At 40.5% G+C, this 11,910-nt stretch overlaps 1 protein-coding gene across 1 annotated transcript in view; it reads left to right on the top strand.

The window, feature by feature from the left end:
* The window catches only part of LOC104962067 (multiple PDZ domain protein-like), a gene marked incomplete at its 3' end in the record, with an annotated part of 31,698 nt that extends 19,805 nt beyond the window's left edge, over positions 1 to 11,893 (top strand). The window contains exons 21-40 of the mRNA XM_010790459.1: positions 633 to 959; positions 2,329 to 2,523; positions 3,111 to 3,288; positions 4,090 to 4,200; positions 4,584 to 4,643; positions 5,080 to 5,148; positions 5,622 to 5,721; positions 6,785 to 6,993; positions 7,418 to 7,509; positions 7,624 to 7,753; positions 7,945 to 8,037; positions 8,884 to 8,958; positions 9,255 to 9,413; positions 9,592 to 9,675; positions 10,122 to 10,315; positions 10,778 to 10,925; positions 11,029 to 11,100; positions 11,216 to 11,312; positions 11,440 to 11,483; positions 11,887 to 11,893. Coding sequence (XP_010788761.1) covers positions 633 to 959; positions 2,329 to 2,523; positions 3,111 to 3,288; positions 4,090 to 4,200; positions 4,584 to 4,643; positions 5,080 to 5,148; positions 5,622 to 5,721; positions 6,785 to 6,993; positions 7,418 to 7,509; positions 7,624 to 7,753; positions 7,945 to 8,037; positions 8,884 to 8,958; positions 9,255 to 9,413; positions 9,592 to 9,675; positions 10,122 to 10,315; positions 10,778 to 10,925; positions 11,029 to 11,100; positions 11,216 to 11,312; positions 11,440 to 11,483; positions 11,887 to 11,893 — 2,444 coding nt within the window. The remainder of the gene's footprint in view (positions 1 to 632; positions 960 to 2,328; positions 2,524 to 3,110; positions 3,289 to 4,089; positions 4,201 to 4,583; positions 4,644 to 5,079; positions 5,149 to 5,621; positions 5,722 to 6,784; positions 6,994 to 7,417; positions 7,510 to 7,623; positions 7,754 to 7,944; positions 8,038 to 8,883; positions 8,959 to 9,254; positions 9,414 to 9,591; positions 9,676 to 10,121; positions 10,316 to 10,777; positions 10,926 to 11,028; positions 11,101 to 11,215; positions 11,313 to 11,439; positions 11,484 to 11,886) is intronic.
* Positions 11,894 to 11,910: the final 17 nt, after the last annotated feature.

Raw genomic sequence — 11,910 nt, forward strand, 5'->3', positions numbered from 1 at the left:
ATGCAAAACACTTTACTATTTCATCCGTCTTGAATCACAAATTGCATCTTGACATTGAAACATGCATTTCTCTGAAATTATTTCATGTTCTTTTCATCTTCTACCAGCTGCAGTAGAAGCACTGTTAATGGAGTAGGGCACATCTATAATTGAATAGCACTTACAAACATCTGACATGTAAGACAGCAGCCTTAAAGTTAGTAGTTGTTTATTGATTGTCTTTCAGGTCTCACATTTTTAAAAACAATTGAATTATTAATTGATAACTAATGATGATTACAACTGTTCAGCGTTATTGAACATTACTTCAGTTATATCCAGCTTTCACTTCTGGTATTTTGTGATGCATTCATTTGTATGATTATAAATATGATCAATTAATAAAATCATATATCAAAGTCATATTATTCCATTAAAGTAAGTCATCACATAATCCATCAATCTTGTTTGTAGATTTCAAGTGCAATGCCATGTGTCTAATTCCTTATCGTATTAGTCACTGTTTGTTGGTAAAAGTTTAATTAATGTGGGATATGGAAACCAAGTATTGGGAAATCTTAAGTCATATTCATATTTTAAATGTTTTCACCCTACCCCGACATTTCTTTTCCACCCCATTTATTTTCCCTCAGCATAACCTATGTCCCAGCCCATCAGGTGGATGAGTACCGCGTCCGTCTGAATTTACCTCCTCTGGCATCCATCGCAGCAGACAGCGCCTCCTCCTCACCGACCCCGCCAACCCTTTCTCCAGAACCCGGCTCGACCCCAGCGAGATCACCAGGTCCAGTCAGAGCTGCAGCCTCCACTCCAGCTTCATACAGCCTAAAACCCTCTGCCACGGCCAATTTTAAAGCTGCAGCTCCAGATCCAGCAGTAGTCAGAGGCTCTGCTTCATCCAAAGCTCTAATCAAAGGTCCAGCCGCGGTCCCTACCATAACCCCGGCCCCAGACTCAAGGTAATGTAAGATCCAGAGGTCTCAGCCTATTATTTATGGTCACCTAATCCCTCCTCAGGCCCCACAGTGCAAGATAAACCTGCCTCAAGGTTTATTAGACTGCAGGGCTCCAGCTTTATTACATGTTGATGTGTTTGCTGCAGAGAATTCAGACGATGAAATACACTCCATACATTCTGCCTGTTGTGAGCTCCGTGTGGTCACCTTAGGGTTTTGATTTTCATAGCAGCTAGTGTTTTTATAACTTTAACACATCACTTACTTCAGTTACCCGGCAGCTTAAGTCACACTAATGCTCTGAGTTATTATCTGACACTTTAATTAACCGTATCCATGAAGGAAACAATGTGTTTCACTTCAGTATGCAACCAGCTCAGTTTGAGTCCCTTCCAGTCCGTATTTTTCTCTTCTCCATTCTTCTCTCTGGTAAAGGCAAAAGTTTCTCTGAATGTTGAATCTCTCAGTTATATTTAGCTGTTCGCTTATGGATCTCAGTGCTGACTGTCAGCGAAAATGAATTGTTTCGCTTCTGTCTATCCCTGCTTTCGCTCCATCTTCTTGCCTCTGCCTTTCTCCTCCCTCCCTCACTCCCATTTCTCTCTGCAGCCTTTTCTTCACTCTTATCTTACGATATGCTGTCTTTGTGTCTTGCTCTGCTAGTCTTCCCTCTTCACTATTTGTGTCCACATCTGTCTCTCATCTCTCTATTTGGTCTTTTTCTCTTTTCCCATTTTCCAATCCCCCTCTCCTGGCCGCTCTCTTTCAGCCCTGGTGGAACCATTTGTTCTGCCCTCTTCTGTAACTTAACTGGCTATAGGCTCCTGCTGTGCAGATAGCACCACTATCACTCACCTCCATGGGCTTATTACAGCCCTCCGCCGTTAAATATATTCATGAAAAATTCTCTCCTTCTCTACCTCGCTTTCTCACTCACACATAAAAAGAGATACTGTATATACTGTATGTTTCAACACACATGCATTAAAATACTACCTTACTGTGAGCTCGCTGGCAGAAAATGTGTATTTCAGGTGTTTTTGCTCTTGACATCCTTGAAAAAATTATTTTCAAGGCCTGGCAATATAAATCACAACTGGCTATGTGTCACAGTGTGTCACGAATTAAAAAAAAGAATAAAGTACACAGAGAATTCTTGTTATCCACAGGAATTATGCCAGTATGAAGCAGACAAATGGTATTTGACTCACAACTTATGGCCTCAAAGTGATTGCTTGTTTTTTTTCACCCATTTTCGCAAGATTATTACATTTTGAACAAAGAGAATGATGTTCTGTAATCAACACATTTTCTATTTAATATCACACATTGATTTAATATTATTTCTGTTTGCATGTTTTTTTGCCATCAGTTGGCTGATTCCAAAACCTTACATGAACAAGAAGGAGGGAAACAAAGAAGGACAGATTGTGAAGGAGAAAATGGACAGACGTAGTGCAGATGGGAAAATATCACAGCTGGAGGTAGAGACAAAGGTGGACGGTAAAGAAGACGGAGAAGAGGAGCTTCATTTTCATACCACAGTTTCTTGGGATCAGCCTAGAAGGTAGGTGAATCAGTGATTTAATTTGTGTTGCCGTTAGATTTTATTCAGATCTTCCATCCTTCTGCCTCTTTTTTTTCCAAAACTCTGCCCATGATGCCTTTTTATTCTTTCTCTGCCAAAGAAGGCTTACTAAAATCCTAGTTTGTTCAAGTTATGTTCACAGCGGGGGAGAGCAACACAGAGCAGACTCAACATGCTCATATTTCTCAGGCCTAGAGAAACCGTTTTTTCACAACCTGTATTTATTGCATTTATGACTGTATCCCACTTATAAAATCACATAAGCTGCACTGTATGCAAAGACCAGCTTTTGTGTGAGTCTCACTTGCATGTATTATATTCATTTGTTTTGACTTATATTTGAAACTCTATCCGCTGTGGATAGAGATTCAAAGAAGAAAAAAAAACACATCCATTGGTTTAGTTCTCTTTCTTATGAATTTGTGCCGTACTGCTCCTTACCAAGTAGACCTTCATCTCTTCTTCAGGCGTACAGAGTACATCCATTAATCATCACTGCAATGCATGAAGGCCTTTCAGCTCTACAATGAGTGTGAATGTTCCTTATATTCTGCTTTGTGCTCCAGTGTGCGGTTGACTCGAACACCAGGCCAGTCCTTGGGTATCAGCATAATGGGAGGCAGAGGCATGGGCCGGAGACTGAGCAGTGGAGAGATGATGAGGGGAGTCTTCATCAAGCACATCAGCCCCGACAGCCCGGCAGCACTTAATGGCACCCTCCAGACTGGAGACAGGATACTAGAGGTGTGTGTGTGTGCGTGTGCGTGTGTGTGTGTGTGTGTGTGTGTGTGTGTGTGTGTGTGTGTGTGTGTGTGTGTGTGTGTGTGTGTGTGTCATTCTGTGGCAATGTTCATTGAGGAGATAGAGAAGGAGACACACTTAGTTTAAATTCCAGGAAAGGCAAGTGTGTGTGTGTGTGTGTGTGTGTGTGTGTGTGTGTGTGTGTGTGTGTGTGTGTGTGTGTGTGTGTGTGTGTGTGTGTGTGTATTAATGCTTATGTGTTTGTTGAATGAGCATGGATTTATATACTGTATACATGTTCTGTTTACTGTGTGTGCACTGTGGAAACATGTACTCCAAGGTTGAGCTCTTTTTCGTCTTTATACAATACAGGATTTTATACAATGCGATGAACAAACCTCCATGCCACACTCGGGTGCAACAGTTTTAAGCACAAACTATAGTGCACATTTGTGTCTCTTTCCAACATATATTTGAATTACAATACTGGGTAAATCCGTTTAACGACATTCATTTAATCCTAAATACCTAGAAATATATCTTGTGGGAAATCTCATTTAGCAATATTTGACCATTAAACATTAGAAAACGTACCATTAGCCCTGCGATCTTGCTATATAGTTTCTACTGAGGTAGCCTTCGCTTTTTTGTATGTGTAAGGTCATTGTAGATAACAGTATGTTCTCATTGCAGGGTTGCCTTAAGGTGAAAATTGGATTTACAGGATTGACACATCAATGTGATTACTAGATTTTTTAAAGGTAATTTTTCAACTAAATTGTCTCTAATGTTGACTCGGCCAAGGTGTGTGGTGTGGACCTACGAGATGCCAGCCATGAGCAGGCAGTGGAGGCCATCCGCCGGGCCGGAGACTCTGTGGTCTTCCTGCTCCAGTCTGGAAAGCACAGATCTCAGGTACTGCATCTCAGAAAAACAGACAACAAGTACTTGCTTAGTCATACAATGTGCAACGAATACTCAAGTACGATTACATAATATTCTGTTTTGTTTTATTGAGGTCCCAGATTCTTTCACTGAATCATAATACTCAACAAGTGCAAAGAAAATCTGCAGTTTATATTGTGTTGGACAACTCATCAGAAGTTACAGCAATGTTTGCGTGGGAGTTTGTGGCATGACAATATAATGTACACAGTTCACAAGGCTTGTTAAACAAACATTTATTTGACTGAAAACCTATTTAGTATAACATATTGGATGCATCATTTGAAGCATCTGCAGTATGTTTCATAAAGATATTCACCTGCCTTCGCTACTTTTTGTGTTTTCGCCCACAGTCCCCTATGCTTGCCAACCACGAGAGACTGACTCCACAGTGTTACTCACACAGCAGTAAGGTAACTGCTCTACCAGATAACTTACACTGTACATTCTCTCTCTCAAAATATACTGCCGCTTTGAGAGTGGTAATGCGTAGTGTAGAAATTGATATGAATGGGGTATATATATATACTGTATATCTATATCTATTTAAATTCAAAAAGCAGTCCCTACTTATTTGTTTCAAGGTCGTGACTGCTACTTTGGTTTTCACTTTAACAGATGACAAGCTGTGAAACCATTTTCCTCAGTTTGTGTTCCCACACAGTTACTGATGTTTGGCTCACTATGGCTGTAGTGTATAGAGAATGTTATACTGTATATGCACTTTATTATATATAGAGTGATGAGTCATTAACACCTTCATGGTATTCCAAAAATAATTGAGGTCTTTGAGAAGAACTTTGAATATCTTTTGTGGGGTAAAATATTTGTTTCCCTTCATGATTGTAGGAAGCAGAGAGTCTGAGTCTGTTCCTTAGTGTCTCCCCTACAAACCCCTTCACTCCCACCCCCTTTAAGGTTGGTACATTGATGTGTGAGTGTGTTTGCGTGTGTTATCGTGGGTATGCAGCATCTTAAAAGACTGCATTAGCATTTGCACTAAACCAACTTCCAAAAACTTAATTAACGTGCTTATTTGTAGATAGAACCCTTGTAGTTCAAAGTCCCTTGCAGCTACCTTGTTTGTTTAAACCCTTTGTTTTTCTCTTTGGTGGAGATGCATAACTCTCTAAATAGACAGCACTTCCTTTTGAAGTTATTTTTCTTTGCACTTGTAAGTTGGTTACAAAATAATGCATGATTCTGGTCATCTTTCATGTTATTTTTAGCCGACATTAAAACTGTGTTCATTAATTTATCCTGTTCGTCAGTTTATCCCACGGCTACATCAAGCACACTGAACAAGCCTCAGGGGTGCTTCAACTCATGCCCAAAGGACCCCTGAGGCATCTCCAGCTCTGCCTGTTCAATAATGCAAAACTTCTCCCAAGGTACCTTCGACAACATCCAATAAAACGGATCGGAGGAGCCCCACTACTGTCCCAACACCAATCACAGTGGCAGCTGGAGAAGAGGGCGATCCTGGCAGGAGTAAGTGTCCATTATAAAAACGTCACAAACACTTAGACAGGAATCCCTTAAAGACCCTTAAAAAAGGAGCTTTGTGGCGTTTGTAATGTGGCCACTTTTACACAGTCACGTGATGGGCCCTATGGCTCAGAGACTTCATGTTACACCTTTCCATTACAAAAGAGAAAGCTGTATTTATAACTCAATCAAAAATATCAGGAGTTTCACCAATATTCAGAAACTACCTTTTTATTTTTTACAATATGCAAATGTACTTCAATGTTCATTATTTTAAAGCTCTCAATCTAATTATTTTTCATAACATTCACTATGGAGATACTTGGCCATGTTCATACATTAGTGAGAATGCGTTATGAGCCAAGAATGCAAAAGCCTAAATATTTTGGTTTCTCTACACTATGTTCTGGGAGAGCAACTTTGGTCTGCCTTTTATCTTTCATTTTTGTATTCTTTGGCATAAAAAAAGCTGTTATTCAAGTTATATACATTCTTTATTTTTGCTTCATGCCCTTATTGCATTAAAAGTGCCCTGAGGAATTTTCTTGTGAACAAACAAAGTTTTGTGTTTACACTCGGTTTTACTCATCAAGATGCTTTGTGCATATTTTGAGGTATAGCAAATGTGTTGAATATATTCCTTTTCCTCATAAAACAAAGGCAGATGTTCTTAAAAGTTTGAAACCTGCATTGCTTACATTCATGATCACATCTTGCTGTATTATACACTGTATATTGCTGCCAGAACTTTACTGTATCCTTTGGATCAATAAAATCAACTAATTAAAACACTGATCCATAGTGCTGATAGCGGTAACAAAGAAAACCCCTCAGGGTACACTTGAGGGAGTTTATGTGATCATGCATATTAACAAATATGTAAATGTGATTATTTTCAAATATTTATTAGCACAGGTTAATACACATGTACACAGACTAATTCACACACGCTCCTTTAGGCTGTAATGCTTCCTCTAGACATGTCAGGGGGAACATGTATCATTACATACTTGCTTTTTTGCTTAAACAACATATTTTTCTCCTTGTTTACTCTTATCCCTCCTAGAAAAAATGCTTCAGCGTTACGGCAGCCTGTCAGGAAAGCTCCATATGATTGAGCTGGAGAAGGATCCTGCGGCTCGCGGCCTGGGAATCAGCCTCTCTGGAAACCAGGATGGTTCCAGGGCCCGCATGAGTGTCCATGTGGCGGAAATCGACCCTCAAGGACCTGCTGGTTTAGATAGGAGGATATGTATCGGAGACGAGCTGCTCGAGGTAAGGAGGAATCTTGAATGGGAACAGTAAGGAAAATCAGTAACGGTTGACATTTACATACTTTTGGGGGACAAGAAAGGCCTGGAGTTCTAGAGAGAGAGAAAATCTTACAGTCAAAATTGAGAGCAGCAGAAAGAGAGCAGTGGGTTGTGGGTTGGAGTCATGGATGAGTAGAGAGCGTTGAGTGCCTGCACAGTAGATTTATCAGACAAATTACCATTTGAAGGATGGCTGGTCCTGGGCTGGATTTCTAGCAATGAGCAACCGTGTAATAGAGATGATATCGAGGTAGAGGAGAGGCTGATGTCTGAGAGGGGCAGGGGAGTCGAAGGAAGATGGCAGAAAGGCAGATTTATGTGGCGCTGGATGGGATAACGGAGAGGAAAGGCTGAGATGGCAGTACATGATGTGAATTTGTGTCCAGATCAACGGTCAGATCTTGTACGGCCGAAGTCAACAGAACGCCTCCACCATCATCAATAACGCTCCATCGAAAGTCAAGATCATTCTCATCAGGTAACATGCAGAGGTTTTGTTTCTGATTGGCATTTGCATTTCTCCCAATCAGGATATTAGAATCTGATGGTCAGCTCAGGAATGATATCAGATTTTTTCTTTCTTTTTTACTAGAAATAAATCAGCCCAGGGTCCAGTGGCACAGGGATCGACAACAGAGTGCGAGGATACAGTGGACTCCCAGGCAGACTCTACAGAGTGTGGAGGATTACCGAGAGACATCCAGCACATCATCTTACCTCAGGTGCATTTCCTTCACTTCTTCTTGACATTAACAATTTTCTGGCCTCCAGCTTCACATATCTCGAGAGCTCAAAGAAACCAGTTGGCTTATAGCAGACTCCCAAATCGTTGTAAATTTGATAGTGAATACAGATGTTGTATACAGCACTGCTATAAGCTTTGCTAACTCAAGAGTTTGTTTCTTTCTTACAGGACTACGTAGGTCTTGGTCTTTGCCTGGCAGAGGGGGAGGCCAGGGACGGGGCGGTGGTCAGGTCCCTGGTCCAGGACGGCACTGTCAGTAAGGTGTGACATCACAAGTAGTATAATCATCATATATCTATATCTCAATCATTTCAGTGTTTTTTGTTAATTTCAAAACTATAGTGTGTGTAAATTACCATCATCGCTTACTTATTTATTATGAATATGCAAAAGTGTGTGATTGGATTATTATAAGACAAAAATATCTGTTGGAAAAAAGTTGTGGCGTAAAAAGTGCAATGTTCTAAGATTTAGCTGAGCCTAAGTATAAAGTAGCATAAAATGGGTATTCTCACGCAAATAATAAGTAGTTGAGTGAATGTAGTTTTGGAGTGAATGTCCAAAATACATTCCAGAATGTTCTTTTTTTAAGTCAAAGATTATTATCAATATATTCTGGATATTCTGCTTTGTATCATGATATTGTCAGCCTACTGTACAACACACACTTTTGAGTTATTCCAGCAGCATACAGATTGCACAATATTTCATCATTCTGCATCCATGCTTCCTCAATGGCCTGACTAAACTTTGCCAATCAGAAAAAAGATGGAGTAATAATCACCTCCTTACTGTACAACAGACGGTATACAGCTGTTAGCTATGATGTGAAGTTCTGTAGTCTCTTGGTATTCCTGGTTTCTAATATTAATATTACATTAATATAAACATTAGTAACCTTGAGATAATGGTTGCCGTGTTTTAAAGTGATGTCGTCATGCACTAATAGGCTTTCATGTAGGGCCCCAGGCAACAGTAATTCAGATAGTTTCCAGAGGGTGTGTTTGATTTTTAATCTAACTTCCTCTCCATTGTTCTGCTGCAGATACTTTTATACATTTCTTTACTTGTATTCCATTTTTTATTCATGATGCTGTCTGGGTGCAGGATGGCAGGATAAAGGTTGGAGACAGAATCATTGCAGTGGGTGATGAACCTGTGGCAGGACTGTCAGTGGACAAGGTACACAAACACACACACACACACACACACACACACACACACACACACACACACACACACACACAATCACACACACAAGGTCGAGCTGATTTAATGATTTATGACTTGCTTGTCTTCTCTGTATTCAGGTGTCCAATTTGATTCTCAAACATTGGGTCACTGTCAAACTCTCCATCAGCTGCTCCAAGAGTCTCTCCCCCTCTCTTTCTCTTCCTCCCCAGTCATCTAATTCCCCTGCCTCTCTCTCCCCCGATCCTCTCCCTATTTCCTTCTCTTCATCACTCAACTCTATGCAGACCTCTCCTACCGGACGTTCTGATTGGCCAATATCAGCTCCCACAACTTCTGACCCCATGAGCTGCCCTGTAATGTCTGGCACGGAGACCACCATAGAGTTTTGTAAAGGAAATGTAGGCCTTGGTCTCAGCATCGTAGGAGGATGCGACACTCTGCTGGTGAGAACAGCCATTTCAAAGTGATTCATTCAACACATGTGAATCTTTATTGACACACTCGATGCATCTGTACAGGAATTGTCAGTCTTAGTTTGGTGTGAAATGCAATGCTTCAATGCTTATTTAATGTCGCTCTATTGGTTTATCTGTAGTAAATATTTGTCTGGTTTTCCACTAGGGGGCAGTAATACTCCATGAAGTAAATTATGGAGGAGCCGCACAGAGAGATGGAAGGCTGCAGGCCGGAGACCAGATACTAGAGGTATTATGGCACACACAAAGAAACCATTTCCTATTCATTTGACTGAATCATTAACCGTTTTTTAGTGTCTGTCTCAAGCTGTAGTGATTAGATGATATTCCATTTAATTGACTATCTTTGTATCATTTTGTTGTCAACTTCTGATATCAATATAACATATTAATCATGTGGTTCAGTTTATTTAAGACAACGCACATAAGTTAACATTTCTGTGAATGTACCAGGTTAAGAATGACCAACATAAAACACTATGATGCTGAAATAAAGCCAACAGGAAGTGGGAAAACATTGATTGGTTGAAGCAAAGACATGTTTATAGAATGATTGCCTTCAATAAAGCCATCAATTCTGATAAGACACTGTTTGACATTATTTGTAAAATCTGCTTTCTGTGTTGTACAAATAAAGCTACTTCTTACCTCCTGCCTCTCTCTCACACCTTTCAGGTAAATGGTATAGACCTGCGACAGGCCACTCACGATGAGGCCATTGGCGTGCTGCGGCTCACCACACAGCGTGTCCGCCTGTGTGTCTTCAGACACCAGGAGGCGTACAGCGAGGAGGACCTGTGGGATGTCTTCAGCCTGGAGCTGAGGACTCGTCCTGGAGAGGGGCTAGGGTTCACCACAGTGGGAAAGAGGTACTGTATGTATTCTTAATACTGTTTAACAAACCAGGAACATTTAAGCGATTTATTTTGATTTATTTTTTTAGATTTTTCTCCAATTTTTCTTTTGGAAAGCAATGTGGTTATTTTTACATTTTAATTAATTGACGCACCTCTGATAGAAAAACAATAATAACCCTTATAGTTGTATGATAATGAAATGTCTCTGGTGACAGCAATACTTTCACTGTAGACTCCCATTTACAAATATCAGAGAAGGAGATTATTTGCTGACTTCTAATGCCTTTACCCAGGTAGAGGTCAGGGACCCTGTAGCATCAGGGAACATTATTGTAAAAAAGATAGATACCTAATTCAATAAATCAATAATAAATCAAGTGTGACGTTATGCGAAACAGCAGGATTACAGGTCACATAATTCAGTCTGCAAGTGTGGAACAGACGCAGTGTTTGACCTCTGTTTTCTCTCAACAGTAATGACACGGGCATCTTTGTGTCAGATATCATCAGAGGAGGCATAGCAGATTCAGATGGCAGGTTGTTGCTAGGGGACCAGATTCTGTCAATCAATGGGGAGGATGTCCGTGCAGCATCGCAGGAACATGCACACAAGCTTCTACAGGTCTGACACATTCACACTGTCACATACAAATTCAAAGAAGAGAGTTATAGATTTGCTTTTAGAGATTCACCATCTTATGTGAGATGTGTCACTTTTCTCTCAGAGTTGCAGTGAAGCGATGCACCTGGAAGTGGCTCGTTTTAAAGCGGGGCTGCAGTACTCACAGCAGAGCCTGGTAAGCTGTTTCCTGTGGCTCTCTGTGTCTGTGTTATTACACTATTACTTTCTTGCACTATTTTAACAGTAGCACTTTGTGAACCTAGGAGTACTATAAGTTGTGTTTTACCCAGAGTGAAGACTCTGACTGTTCAACCCTGACCCCCCCAAGTGGATGTGATGCTTCCCTCGGCCACCAGAGGGAGACAGATCATAAGACAGGGAGCTATTGTGAGTTGTACTTGTGCTCTGAAAGCATATCTTTATTAACTCTTGTGCTTCAATCACAATTTACTTTGAGTGGAAACAATACTGTTAAAATCTCTAGGCCTAATGTGTTATGATACACCTCCAACAGCCTTTCAAGACTTTCCTGAGAGAAGAACAATAATAATACAAAAGGTAAGGCACAAAATCTTGAAATAAAATGGTTTTCTTTGTAAGTGCCCAAGACAATTGGAGACCTTTCGATGTTCATCTATATATTTTTTCAAGGTTGGTATATCATTCTTAAACCCGTGATCTTTTGATATTTTACTTCAAATGAGAAACTCGAAATCAAAGATATAAATAGCCTTACTGCTTATCTAATGTGCAGTCTGCCATGTGATTCACTGATATTGTCTATTGAGGTCTAAAATGTGTTTGTGTGTGTGTGTGCGTGTGTGTGCGTGTGTGTGTGTGTGTGTGTGTGTGTGTGTGTGTGTGTGTGTGTGTGTGTGTGTGTGTGTGTGTGTGTGTGTGTGTGTGTGTGTGTGTGTGTGTGTGTGTGCGTGTGTGTGTGTGTGTGTGTGTGTATGTGTAGGGTCCATGTCACACACAATCACAC

Source organism: Notothenia coriiceps, unplaced genomic scaffold (assembly GCF_000735185.1).
Source record: "Notothenia coriiceps isolate Sejong01 unplaced genomic scaffold, NC01 NC01_scaffold00034257, whole genome shotgun sequence".
NCBI lineage: Eukaryota > Metazoa > Chordata > Actinopteri > Perciformes > Nototheniidae > Notothenia > Notothenia coriiceps.